Here is a 14,630-nt window from a genome sequence, read left to right on the forward strand (position 1 = left end):
GAGAGCAGACCTTATGTTCCACGGCTGCAGAGTTGGCTAATGCGGAACAGGGGCCCATAAGTACACCAGTACTGGGACATCATTGAAGCAGCTGTCAGGGATGGCGGTGGTTCCAGTTTCAGTGGGAACTGCTGCCATTTTGAATCCTTTGCCACCTTCATTCAGCCACCACAGTTGGAGTCTGTCATTGGGGTGCACCCTGGGTCCTCTAGAGTGGACTTCCACCCCTATTTTGTGTTGGTCACGTATAGGGCCTTTTGTCAGCAGCAGTAGAGTGCTGCAGATGGAGGTCATCTTCTGCTGGCTGCTCCTCCAAAAACCGTTACATGGACTGGGAATTTGAAGATATGGAACTGGAACCTCTTTCGGATGAGGAACCTGATTAGCAAATGAGGACGTCCCAGACCAGGACCAATCGGATAAGGACAACAACTGGTCTGAGAAACTACCTCCGGGGGAGGACTCATCCATGGTTCACATTTTCCAGAGAGGAGTTCTAGGAGCTCATATCACAGGTTTCTGCCGCCTTAAAGTTTGAGGATGCGCCTCAGGAGGTCCATTGGACAGTAGATCCCCTTCTGAAGGGCATCCATAAATCAAAATTTTTCTTCATGCATCAGGACATTAGGGATGTTATTCTGACTCAATGGAAGGTCCCTGATGCTGCTTTCTGTCTTGCTTGCTCCGTGGTCCGCCTCTATTGTATACCAGAGGAGGATTGGGAGTCCTCCCACGGTGGATGCGATTGTGTCTACGGTGATGAAAAACAATGTGGTCCTGGTGGATAGTGGCACAACACTGCAGGACCATTACATAGACACTCCTCAAGTAAGGCTTTGATAAAGCAGCGGTTGGAGTGCAGGCCGCCATTTATGGTGGATTGGTAGCTTGATCCTGTTTTCATTGGGCTGAGCCTGTCCTTGATCGGGATGCGGCAGACTGGACCTTGCTGTATCAGGAAGTGGCCACGATAGAGATGAGGGCATCATTTTTGTCTGATGCCCTTTATGAGCTTCTCTGTGCCTCATCTAAGTCCATGGTTCTTAGTGTGGCGGCCAGGCAATCTCTCTGGTTGCAGGCTGATTAAGGTGGTCAAGCTCCATGGCTCCTATGACCCTCCGGCAGTCTTCCTGTTGCGCTAGGACGCCTTCACTTGATTCATAGTTCTCAGTTGATTACAAAATTGCAAACACAATGTACAAGAAACAAATTGGCATTACCAAAAGATATAACAGAATAGCTACAAAATCAGTGTCCCAGAGCAGATATAAATCATCATTCATACCCCAACTGTAGGCCTGCATAAACAGCATGGACTTGAACTCTCTCTTAAACGTTTTAAAGTCTGTAATATTTCTAATTCGAAGAGGCAACTTGTTCCAATAAGCTGGACCAGCAATTTAAAAAAATCTTATGGCCCTGCGGCCCTCTGCCCCACTGCGCCGATGAATGCTGGCTTTCTTAGGAGCACATGTGACCCGGGCTGAACTTTAAAGGGCCAAAGGCAGGAATCCAATGCAGATGCTCAGTGATGACATCACGAGGCTGGAGCTTCTTAAGGAATCCCAGCACTCTTACCACTACTACTGATCATTTCTATAGCACTACTAGATGTACGCAGCGCTGTACACTGGAAATAAAGAGACAGTCCCTGCTCGACAGAGCTTACAATCTAATTAGGACAGATGAACAGGACAAATAAGAGATAAGGGAATGATAAAACATGGATAATGAACAAGTGAGTAAGGGTTAGGAGTTAAAAGCAGCAGCAAAAAGTTGGGCTTTTAGGCTAGATTTGTAGAGGGCCAGAGATGGAGCTTCACATACTGGCTCAGGAAATCTATTCCAGGCATATGGTGCAGCAAGATAAAAGGAACGGAGTCTGGAGTTAGCGGTGGAGGAGAAGGGTGCAGATAAGAGAGATTTACGCAGTGAATGGAGTTCCTGGGGAGGAGTGTAGGGAGAGATAAGAGCGGAGAGTTACTGAGGAGCTGCAGAGTGAATGCACTTGTAAGTCCATAAGAGACATTTGAACTGTATACGGAAACGGATAGGGAACCAAGACTTGAGGAGAGGGCTAATATGAGCATAGCGACACTGGCGGAATATTTATTTTATTTATTTTGTTACATTTGTACCCTGCGCTTTCCCACTCATGGCAGGCTCAATGCGGCTTACATGGGGCAATGGAGGGTTAAGTGACTTGCCCAGAGTCACAAGGAGCTGCCTGTGCCTGATAAGTCATGCAGCAGAATTTTGAACAGATTGAAAGGGCGAGAGAGACTGCTTAGTGGGAGACCTGTGAGAAGCAAGTAAGTGAAAGGTGATAAGAGTGTGGATAAGGGTTCTGGTAGTGTGCTCAGAAAGGAAAGGACGAATTTTGGTGATATAGAGAAGGAATGACAGGTTTTAGCAGTCTGTTGAATATGTGCAGAGAAGGAGAGAGAAGAGTCGAAGATGACCCCAAGGTTACGAGCTAATGAGAGTGTTACCCACAGAGATAGAGAATGGGAGAAGAGGAGAGGTTAGTTTAGGGGGAAAGATAAGAAGCTCAGTCTTGGTCATGCTTAGTTTAAGATGGCGCTGAGACATCCAGGCAGCAATGTCAGACAGGCAGGCTGACACTTTGGCCTGGATTCCTGCTGAGATTTCTGGTGTGGAGAGGTAGATCTGGGAGTCATCAGCATAAAGTTGATACTGAAAACCATGGGATGAGATCAGCGTACCAAGGGAAGAAGTATAGATGGAGAAAAGGACAGATCCCTGAGGTACACCAACTGATAGTGGGATCGAAGTGGAGGAGGATCCACCAGAGTATACACTAAAAGTACGATGGGAGAGATAAGAAGAAAACCAGGAAAGAACAGAGCCCTGAAATACAAATGAGGATAGCGTATCAAGGAGTAGCAGTGATCAGCAGTGTCAAAATCAGCAGATAGATCGAGAAGGATAAGGATAGACCTTTGGATCTGGCCAGGAACAGGTCATTGGAGATTTTAGCAAGCACTGTTTCAGTTGAATGAAGAGGGTGAAAGCCAAATTGAAGTGGATCAAGAATAGCTTGAGATGAAAGAAAGTCAAGACAACGGCGGTGAACAGCACGTTCAAGTATCTTGGATAGGAAAGGGAGGAGGGAGATGGGGCGATAGTTGGAAGGATGGGTAGGATTCAATGAAGGTTTTTTTAAGGAGTGGTATGACTACTGCATGTTTGAAGGCATCAGGAACAGTCGCAGTGGAAAGTGAAAGATTGAAGATTTGACAGATAAAAGGGATGACAGTAGGAGAGATAGTGCTGGGTGGGAATAGGAAAAGAGGAACAGGTAGTTAGTTTCGAGGAGGAAAGAAAAAGTGCAGTTTCCTGTTCCGTGATTTCAGAAAAGGAAGAAAAGGAGATGGGTTGAAGAAGGGTTGAGAGAATGGACTAAGGGAAGGAGAGGTGGAGGTGACTTAGTTAAGAATTCAAGTTTAATCTTGTGAACCTTGTCATGAAAGTACTTAGCCAGAGTCTGGGGAGAAAGTGAAGGGGGAGTTGGAGGTGAAGGCACTTTAAGGAGAGATTTCAGTGTGGCAAAGAGACGTCGAGGGTTTGAGCAAAGAGAATTTGTCGACTGGATGTAGTAGTCCTGTTTGGCAAGTAAAAAACAGACTGGAAGGAGGTCAGCAAGATTTTGAAATTTATGAAGTCAGCAAGGGCATGGGATTTCAGCCAAAGGCGTTCGGCAGAGCAGGCGCAGAAACATAGGTAGCGGATTCTAGAGGTCAGCCAAGGCTGGGGTTTAGTACGCCTTACAGAACGGGGAATGAGAGGAGTGAGACTATCCAGAGCAGAGGAGAGAGTAGTATTATAGGAAGAGACAGCGTCATTGACAGACTTGGATAACATAGTGGTTGAGAAGAGATTTGAAACACTGGAGGACAGAGTAGCTGGGTTAATAGCCTGAAGATTCCTAAATGTATTGGTTGAGATTGGACGGGACTGGGGGGGGTGGTTGTTGAAGTATGAAAGTTAAATCAGATGATGGTCAGAGAGGGGAAGAGCTGAGGCAGTTTGAGAAGAAGATAAGATCAAGACAGTGGCCATTCTGGTGAGTGGGGGTAGTGAAGCACAGTTGAAGATTGAAAGAGCATGTTAAGCGAGAAATTAGTAGCATAAGAGTCAGAGGGATCATTTAGTGTAAATGTTAAAATCCCCAAGAATGAGGGAACGAGACGAAGGTTCAAGAAAGAAGGAAAGCCAGGCGTCAAAGTCAGTGAGAAAGGAAGCAAGGGACTTATCAGGGGGTCGATAAAAGCAGTTTGACTGAGGTGGAAGAAGATGAAAATAGTAGCCTGACACCATCTGTAAGGCCAACCGGGCGAGGAGTATGGGAGAAAAGGTAACCTCCATGACAGGGCCGTGGTGAAGCAGAGTCTTCAGAGCAAAGCCAAGTTTCAGTTAGGGCAAGCAGATGGAGAGTATGAAAGATAGAGGTCATGGATGTAGGAAAGTTTGTTGCAGACAGAGCAGGCATTCCACAGAGCGCATGAGAAAGGCAGGGAAGAAGGGGGGAGAAGAGGAACAGAAATTAGATTGGAGACATCATGGTATGACCTGCATGAATAGGATGAGAGCTGATGTGGAGGACCAGGATTGGGATTGATGTCCCCAGCGGAGAGCAAGAAAGTATGGAAAAGAGTAGGAGAGGCATGATGAGGGCGAGATGTAAGATAGAATGGAGACAGTTGAATGGAAGGAAGGAAATGTTGAAGGTTGAGAGCTGAGAAGAAGACACAAGAGATGGTGAGATGATGAAAGCAAAAGGTGGGCAACGTGTTCCTGCAGTATACAGTGATTTCAGATGGAGAAACAGATTAGGAAGGGACAGTACGAAGAAGAGAAAGTGTACTGGAGCCGTAAGTAGTCACTGGGAGAAAATATAAAGTGTATAGAGACACCCGTGACACCTGGAGCGAAGGCCCTGGGAGGATCTGGGTGAATCTGGGATTCACTCCAGAGAAGGCTATGAGGATATGCAGATGAGCTGCAAGTCCTCCACAGCACCTGGAAGCCATCTGGTGGGAGAGCTGGGCACCTCCCAGCCAAGAAGAGGCTTACCAGGGGTTAGGCCGAAGCCAGCATTGGTCCCCCTGAGGGTCACCTGATCTTAGCCAAAAGGTACCTGGAAGCCCTGGGCACCTGGAGCGAAGGCCCTGGGAGGATCGGGGTGGACCTGGGGTCACCCTGGAGAAGACTGTGAGGATATGCAGATGGGCTGCAAGTCCTCCACAGCACCTGGAAGGCAGCTGGTGGGAGAGCTGGGCACCTCCTAGCTAAGAAAAGGCTTACCAGGGGTTAGGCTGAAGTCAGCATTCCTCCCCCTGAGGGTAACCTGATCTGCTAAAAGGCACCTGGAAGCCCTGGGCCCTAGAAGGATCGGGGTGGACCTAGGAGTTACCCCGGAGAAAGCTGTGAGGACATGCAGATTGACCTCCACAGCACATTCCTTAGCACTCTCTTGAAAGCAGATGTCCAACATGATGCATAGGGAAACCAGGTCATCCAAGCAGATGGAGTGATTCCGGCCCACCAGTTCATCTTTAATGTGTGTCCCGCCAGGCCCTTCCAAAAGACTGGGACTCCTGATTCCATTTCAGTTCAGAAACCAAGGTCCAGAATTGAATGACATGCTGGCCCATAGTTAGGGCCCCTTGTCGTAGACGCAGGAGCTCGGAAGTTACTGAAGAAAGACGCCCCTCATCAAATACCTGCCAGAAGCTCCTCACTGGGGTTTCTGTCCCTCCCACTACCACCACCAGCTTGAGGACTGCTTTGATACATCCTACAATTTATGGACTGACGTAGATCTTACCTGCTAATTTCCTTTCCTTCAGTCCCAACAGATCAGCCCAGAAACCCACCATCTGTACTCCGTTTGTGACTGTTCAGTTTTCTCTATTCGGAAATGTTTCTTCAGTTCAGTTGTTTGAGGTTTAAAGATTCCTTAGGATTTTCTGTTAATATTTTCTTCAAATTTCACTGCTTTGGTATCAAAATACAGATTGAACCTGCTGCACACTATCTTATTTATTTATTTGTATCCCACATTTTCCCACCAATTTGCAGGCTCAATGTGGCTTACATTATGCCGTAATGGCGATCGCCATTACCGGGTGAAGAAATTACAAATGATATTGCATTAAGGCACATACATGGTAAAGTGGAATACAAAGTGGTATTACATAGAAGTTCCTGCTTGATAGAATAGATTATAACATAATTTAAATATAACTTTCCTCAATTTGTCTTCCTATCTCCCTTCTGCTGGTAGATGGGCATAACTCTAAATTTATGGACTGATCTGTTGGGACTGAAGGAAAGAATTAGTAGGCAAGATCTAATTGTTCTTAATAAACCTCTTATCAAAAAGCATTCTTAACATACCAGATTTCCTGAAACAGAAACATTCCTAGAGTATATTGCCATGAGAACATTATTTATTTATTTATTGCATTTACTCAAAATCACACAGGTAACCTAAGGTAAGTTGTACATATGTAGATAATTGTGCTCATGTGTAGGTGCATGGAGAAATAACTTATATGGAATGGCTTATTCATATCCACCTAGATTTGATTATGTTAAATTTAAGACTTTCATTTTCACATATGGATCATTTTTATTTTTCAGCATGTGTTTTATTTTGATGAAGTCTTTAGTGAGGCGTTCAGCAATCAGGATGTGTATATGAAGACAGCTTATCCACTCATTCATCACATTTTTAACGGGTAGGGTGGTAAATGCATCTTTTTATTTTATGTCTTCTTTTCTGTCATCTAATTTTCTATGGCTTATTATTTGTGCAATTAGTTTCATTAATGAATGTAACAACACGTCATCATATTGTACTTTAATTTTCATTTTCATAAAATCACTACTTTTAAAACTTTGACATGCATATGTGCAAGGAATACATTTTAACTGGAGACGTAAATCATGAAGAAACTAGCCCTATGTATCATCCTTCGGAGTGTTTAAGGATTGAAAAATAAAACTTCACATGACTGTATTAACTTTTACTTGTTGGGGAAACCTGTACAACTACACAATGCAGAATGTATGCAGAATTTCCCCCCTTTACAGCGTCCTACATTTGATTTGATTTGTAGAATTTAGCAGGGGATCAGGAGACAGATGTATGTTAGAAGACAGTATCAGTCTCAGACCACACAGTCATAATGAAGGACCAGCAGCACCATACAGCTGGAAGTAGGAGAAATGTAGCATCAGCCTTGGGACGAGGAGGATGGCTAAGGCAGCATCAGCCCTGTGAGCTAGTAGAAAAAAAAGGCTGTAGTAGTAGTGTCAACCTGTGTGATTTAATCCACATGGAAACAATGGGGAAGGATCCTAGGAACGAGGACACAAACTAGAGACTTTAAAGGGAAGGGGGAGGGCAAGAAGAGAGAGAAAGTTAGGGCTTTTGCTAACATAATAAATGTCGGCAGATAAAGACCTGTACAGTCCATCCAGTCTGCCAAACAAGTTAAATTCATTTTACATGATATGTGATACTTTATACCCGCGTTTGATATGTCCTTGCCATTCTCAGGGCACAGACTAGAAGTCTGCCCGGCACTGTTCTTGTACTAAGTTCGGAAGCTAACGTCGAATCCCCTTAAAATTTACACTTCAGCCCATCCATATCTATTCAGTCACGATCAGGGCGTAGACCGTAGAAGTTCAAGATGGCTGCTGTGTAACGGTCACGAACTGCCTGACTTCGCAGACCCTTGGCCACTCGTGAGACCAACTGGGCCATTTGGGAACGAGTGTCCGACCCAAAGCGACCCAAACGGATTAACAGCTGATTACTGATCTCTGCCGGACCTAGTCGACGGTCCCACACGAGAGAGTCGAGCGCCGGGAACTGAGGCAGAATGTTGGCGGTCTTTGCTCTGTGCCATGAGGTCAAGCCTGGCTTGAGACTGAGCACCGGACCTGATGCGTTATATTCGTCTAAGATCGGCGCGACTGCACGAGATCCATCAACCGGCACTTCCATCTGCTACGGCGCTGGAAGTACTGTCCGCCATCGAAGGGGAACACGATCCGCAATCGATCCATCCGCTTGCAACGGACGCCCTCCCAACCCAATCATCGTGGCCACGCATTAGCGTCCATTTTGAGGATGCCGCAGCCCTAACTGTCTGATTGAAACAACGTGCAGGCAGCAGCTGCCATTTTTGAATGTTCAAAAGAATATTATGGCTAACCATATCGAACGCGCTAGACATATCAAATTGTAAGAGGAGAACATTATTGCCAGCTGCAATAATTTGCCACTACGGCAAATGTAAGCCACATTGAGCCTGCAAAACGGTGGTAAAATCTGGGATACAAATGCTACAAATAAATAAAAAAAAATAAGAGTGTTATTAACGCTGTTTCGGTGCTATGATTAGATCGAAATCCTGACTGAGATTCATGTAATACTGAGAAGTTATTTAAATAGTCAGTAAATTGTTTAGTAACTAGACTTTCCATTAACTTGACGATTAGAGGAATGGAAGCAACCGGGCGGTAATTACTTATAATGTTTAATTTTTTCTTTGAGTCTTTGGGAATCGGGTTAAGTAGAATACTACCTTTATCCACCGGGAAGAGACCATGTTGGAGCATGTAGTTTAAGTAGGAGGTGAGGTCTGTTAAAAACCGCTGAGGAGCAGATTTTATTAGGTAACTAGGACATGAGTCCAGTTTGCAATGGGGACTTGGCGAATTTGCTAATAAATTGAGTAAATGTATTCTCCATCACTAAGTCAAAGTTTGTCCAAATTTGGTCTGCTGGAAATTCGTCAGTGGTTGGATCCAAACAATTAATGAATTTTTTGTAGTCAGTGGGGTTGTGTGGCAAGGTAGAACGTAATTTAATAATTTTGTCGCTGAAGTAAATAGCCAGATTATCTGCTGATGGGGTATCTGTTTTGGTTGTGGTAACCGGTGAAGGGTCAAGCAGTTTGTGTACGAGTTGGAATAATTTATGTGTGTCCTTATAATCTGGTCCAATTTTGGATTTAAAGTATGTCCTTTTGGTTTGTCTGATTGTATATTTATATTTTCTTTGCATTTGTTTCCATGCGTTAAATGTGCACTCATCTTTCAATTTATTCCATGCTCGTTCAAGTCTCCTAACTTGAGTTTTTAGTCTTTTCAGTATATCGTTAAACCATGGTAATGAACTATGTCTCCGCGAAGTTCTAGTTAGCAGATCCGGTATCTCTCTTTTGGGTTTGTGCACCCCTAGTGCATCACTCTACACTTCTTGGCATTAAATTTTAACTCAAGTACTAAAGTGTGCTCCAGGCAACTACTTTCTCTTCATACCCGATTTATTACAAAACCCCCTTCTTACGTAATATATTTACTGCTTACAGAATCAGCTCATATCAGTATATATGCAAGATATTATTACAGTATTTATATACAGCATACATACATCCCATCACATAACTTTTTCCAAATTGTTCACCATATACTTATCTTGTGCTGGCAGCCCCTGCATATTCACCCAGCAATATAGTCAAAAGCACAACTCTCCGAAGAGCTTAATGTCCCAATATTTTAGTGATCCTTGAAGCTATACCAGTTCTTTAAATCTGCTTCCAACATCAAACTTTCGACTGCTTTCCAACTGCCAATGTCCCACGTGAACTGTGAAAATACTTTAAAACAAGATCACTGTTTCACAGGAGTATCACCATTCTCCTTCACACAGAACTGTGAAAATGCTGAGCTCCCTCTTCACGAACGCTGTTTCTTGATTAACACAGATGGGACTGATTGCCGTCAATTTTAGAGCATTTCCATTTCAAAGCCACGAAAAACTACAAGAGGACCTTACGAGACTGGGAGACTGGGCGCCTAAATGGCAGATGACGTTTAATGTGAACAAGTGCAAAGTGATGCATGTGGGAAAGAGGAACCCAAACTATAATTACGTCATGCAAGGTTCAGCGTTGGGAGTCACGGACCGAGAAAGGGATCTAGGTGTCGTTGTCGATGATACGTTGAAACCTTCTGCTCAATGTGCTGCTGCGGCTAGGAAAGCAAATAGAATGTTGGATATCATTAGGAAAAGGATTGAAAACAAAAATAAGGATATTATTCTGCCATTGTATCGCTCCATGGTGCGACCGCACCTCGAGTATTGTGTTCAATTCTGGTCGCCGCACCTCAAAAAAGACATAGGGGAATTGGAAAAGGTGCAGAGAAGGGCGACAAAGATGACACAGGGGATGGGATGACTTCCCTATGAGGATAGGCTGAAGAGGCTGGGGCTCTTCAGCTTGGAGAAAAGGCGGCTGAGGGGAGATATGATAGAGGTCTATAAGATAATGAGTGGAATGGAACGGGTTGATGTGGAGCGTCTGTTTACGCTTTCCAAATATACTAGGACAAGGGGGCATGTGATGAAGCTGCAGTGTGGTAAATTTAAAACGAATCGGAGGAAATTTTTCTTCACTCAACGCGTAGTTAAACTCTGGAATTCGCTGCCAGAAAAGGTGGTTAAGGTGGTTAACTTAGCGGACTTCAAAAAAGGGTTGGATGGCTTCCTGGAGGAAAAAGCCGTATAATGTTATTGAATGGATGAGGGAATAATACAGTATTTCTAGGATGGGCGGGACAAATTGCTTGTTCTTTTGGCCGCTGTCGGTGACAGGGTGCTGGGCTCAATGGACCCTTGGTCTGTCCCAGCATGGCGATGTTTATGTACTTATGTCATGTCACAGCTCACAACGTCAGAGCTATGGATGCATTGGTAGTTCATTTGAGATCAGCCTCCATTGAGATGACTGGGTTATGCTTCCCAACAAGAGGATGGAGATAGGAAACACTGAATTAAGGGCATCATTACTAGTATAAAGAGTGGTGTAGTCCTGGAACTCACCGGTATTTCTGTCTGCAGCGGATGGTGCAATATGGACTGGTGCAGCAGGATTCTGAAAAGAAAGCCTGACTGCTTGGGGCACAGGTATAGCCTGAACCCATTGTTAAAGCTCTTATTGGCCAGGGACTCATAGGGATAGGTCTACAGACCTTGCCCTGATTGAGCTTAGAGGGCTATTTTCCCTTCTTAGCCTCGAGCCTTGGCCCATGGGTCTTGGCGGCTCAGTGGGGCCTCTGCTAGGAGGGGGAGGGGAGGAATTGAATGTCTCTCCCCCCTGTTGAGAATTGGGGGGGTCCCGAGCCCCCCCAAGAAGGCTGGAGTGACCTTAATCTGACTCCATCTCTAAATAACACTAGTACTGGGGTAATCCAGGAGTTATGAGGTTCTAAAAGGAATTGCCACTGGCAAGGAATAGATACCAGCCTTATGACAAACTGGATTTAGGCTACAGGTTATACAATGCAGCGAATGATAGCCTGATGCAGCAAAAGCATTTATACTTACAGCCTTTCATCATTAAGTGAAGCCCACAAATCATCATTTGGAATGAGGAATTTATTTGCTAAGGTATAAGTCAAATCAGTGATTGACAACAGTCACGTACAATCAATTAATTATAGGAATATAATAAGCTGCAAACAGGTGTTAATTACCTGCTATTCTTTTATAATTTCTTTTACCAATTAGAGGTTTTACAAGGGAAAGCAATTAGATAATTTGTTAATTCTGCTGGACACGTTGGTTTCCCTTGGAGAGAGAGTGGCAACCCTTTTCTCTCTAACTTAAACCAGGAAATACCCTGATTTTTATAGGTGCCCTCAGGATATGGATAATATGACAGTAGATATACCTGATTGGATCTATGCTAATGTCATGGTTGTCACTGATTGGCTCATGCTAATGAGTAGCTTCTATCTTGCTACGCCTTTCCTTTCTCACACCAGCTGACCACAATCCTGCTCACAGGAAAGTCTCCCTCCTCTCTTGGACAGCTAGCTCCCTATTTTCTCTGCACCTGGCATGACTCACTCATTGCTCAACTTGTTTTTCTAACTTACATTAGAGAAAATTCCACTTTGTAACAGATACGGGCTTCCATTTTGTGTTGAAATCCTCCATTTTGTTTCCATATCTATTAACTTCACTTTTAGGCCTCAATCTGGGCTACAAACTAGGTCATACTTTTCCAGTAAGTTCCCAGTTATGTCAGCCATCAGATTTCTGACTCAGCCAAGGTCTGTAACAGCCTGAGCTCTATGACTGGGCCCTCCACCATTCCAGTGGGGGGGGTCTCTGGCTGTACCATAATTATACATTCCCCACTTGTCACCCCCTCTGAGGAGGGGTGACACAAAGCTCGTCAAGCTTGTCATCATTCCAGAAGGTGGCAAGCTATCAAACGAGAGGGCGAGTTTTGGTCTTACAAATTGCTAGAAGGTATGGTGCAAGATAGGAAACTTCATTCTCAGGTGATATATTATTTGGGCATATGGAATTCCCTTTATATTTCCCAATCCCTTGGGCCTTAATCCTGATGTCATCTCTCTTGAGACTTACTCAAACCTGTAGTGAGAAAGGTTTTATGATTGGGACAAATCCATGAGTTCATCTACAAAATCTCATGAAGTATAGGTATGCGGGTAATAGCTATTTCAGGTGGATCATACTAATAAATACTTTCAGGTCTTGCTATGACTTCTATTGTATCTGTTGCATAGTGCATGGGGAGATAATCTAATGTATCTATCTCAGTGGTCTTGAGAAGGAACAGTGGTTTTGATTGAGCATTGTTATGGGCTCAACAAATATATGGTTAGTACTCTGATTGCAGGCTGTTTAAGGTTGTAGGTATTCAGAATCCTTAAACAGGTCGGAATGCCTGGACCTTACTATTACTCATCATTAGCATCCAATCATGAGCACAAAAAAGTGGATAGCAAGTATGAGGTTGCCTTATACAGCAAAAATGGTCAATCCTAGGAAAATTTATATTAACAAAGGTCATGCATGGATCATGGATCTTGACATATGCATAATGACCTGGAAGTATGGGAAGCATTTTATATATCCGTTACCCCACTTGGAGCTTAGTCAAACCTACAGAAAGACATGCAGCTTAAGTAAGCCTAAGTAAGCCTACACCAAAGATAAACAATTGCATAACTGGTTGATACTAACAGAGTTTACACCTACATTATGATATCATAGCCAGTATTAGGGTTTGATGTTACCCCTGTGTCTGAGCAATATCAACTTCAATTTAAATTACATAAACAGAAATAACGGGGAAACTCTTAGAAAAACAATTAGAACAATAAAGGAAATAATAGGAAAATAAAAATAAAACCTTTTCAATATATGGACAGGATTACTGCTAAACTGAAAATAAAACAAAATATGAATCTATAATGTCCATAAACAGCAACAGTAATTCTCAAATTAAGTATCAGTTCTGAATTCTCTTTCATCGATCATGGTTGAGGCGGTGGAAGCGCTGAAGAATCTGGACGGAGATCTGGGTTTTCAGGCTGGCCTGCTGAAGGAAGTGGCTGGTCTTGAGATGGTTAGGCTGGTAACATCTGGTTCTACGGCTGAGTTAAACCCGTATATCTTTCACATGGACCCAAAACTTGTGGTCCAGTAGTTTGCAAGGTGTAAAGATTATTGCCACAACCTTGGGGGATCTAACATCATTTGGGCCTGGATAGATCTTGAAGACGTACTTGTGGAGAAAACAGTGCTAATTAAGTGCAAAAACAAAAGGGAAACCATAAGGGTTCAATAATGAAAAGCCAATTTACATAAATAGCAATAGTATATATGAAATTATATCTCCTGATTGGTAGGGGTCAGAGCTTCAACTGCAACCCTCTTAATACTAGGAATTGGGATCTGCATAATATATCCCCACTTCTGGCTTGCATAATGTGCAAGACAGATTGGTTATCATTACGAAGACATGATCAAATAACAATGGTTAAGTATATGGAACAAAAGAAAAGGGTACAAAGAACTAACAATAAAAATTGATTGTTCGAGTTATTGATGTATGGAGGGTCAGGAATATGGTGAACAAAAATAGTCAAAAGGCACGGGCAATGCATTGAAATCTATCGCCAATAGGTATGGAATCTTCACCTGCGATGACTAACATTCACCAAGGGTTGGGCCCTCAGCTGCAGGAGGCCAGCAGGACTTACGAGTTAGATGATTCAAAAAGAAGGGTAGCTTAGAAAATAGTCATAGTCAAAGTAGAAGACTAATGTGCAGAAATTTAAAACATAATTAGTCCAGGTGATGGAAGTATCTTCTGGAATCACGGTCGCTGTCTGTTGTAATAGAGAGCTCATACGTAAAGTGACATGTAGGTTCTGGAAAAGATGAGCCTGCAAAAATATTTAATACAGTAGAACATTTAAAAGCATAACCAAGAAGGTCTAAATTAATGACATCATTTGGACAAAAGAAAATTCTCATTGGAGAAGTTGGTGCTTCTTTTTCTTGCCAGAGGTCAGTTGCAGTAGAAGTACTAAACTGGAATAGAGGCGGTAGATCAGGAATTGGATTAGCAGTCTTCACTCACCCTACAGAACTTAATAAATAGAGCTGATATAAGAAGTAATATCAAGTGGTCAAATCTCAGCACAGGACCATCAGAAAGAAAAGATCAAAAAATGCATTGTTAGTTCCTTGGGGCACC

At 43.4% G+C, this 14,630-nt stretch overlaps 1 protein-coding gene across 1 annotated transcript in view; it reads left to right on the top strand.

Annotated features, from left to right (window-relative positions):
- KIF24 (kinesin family member 24) overlaps positions 1-14,630 on the top strand; it is a 151,484-nt gene that overhangs the window by 14,427 nt on the left and 122,427 nt on the right. The window contains exon 3 of the mRNA XM_030192858.1: positions 6,670-6,767. Within this exon, the coding sequence (XP_030048718.1) occupies positions 6,670-6,767 (98 nt within the window). The remainder of the gene's footprint in view (positions 1-6,669; positions 6,768-14,630) is intronic.

This window comes from Microcaecilia unicolor, chromosome 2 (genome assembly GCF_901765095.1).
Source record: "Microcaecilia unicolor chromosome 2, aMicUni1.1, whole genome shotgun sequence".
Lineage (NCBI taxonomy): Eukaryota > Metazoa > Chordata > Amphibia > Gymnophiona > Siphonopidae > Microcaecilia > Microcaecilia unicolor.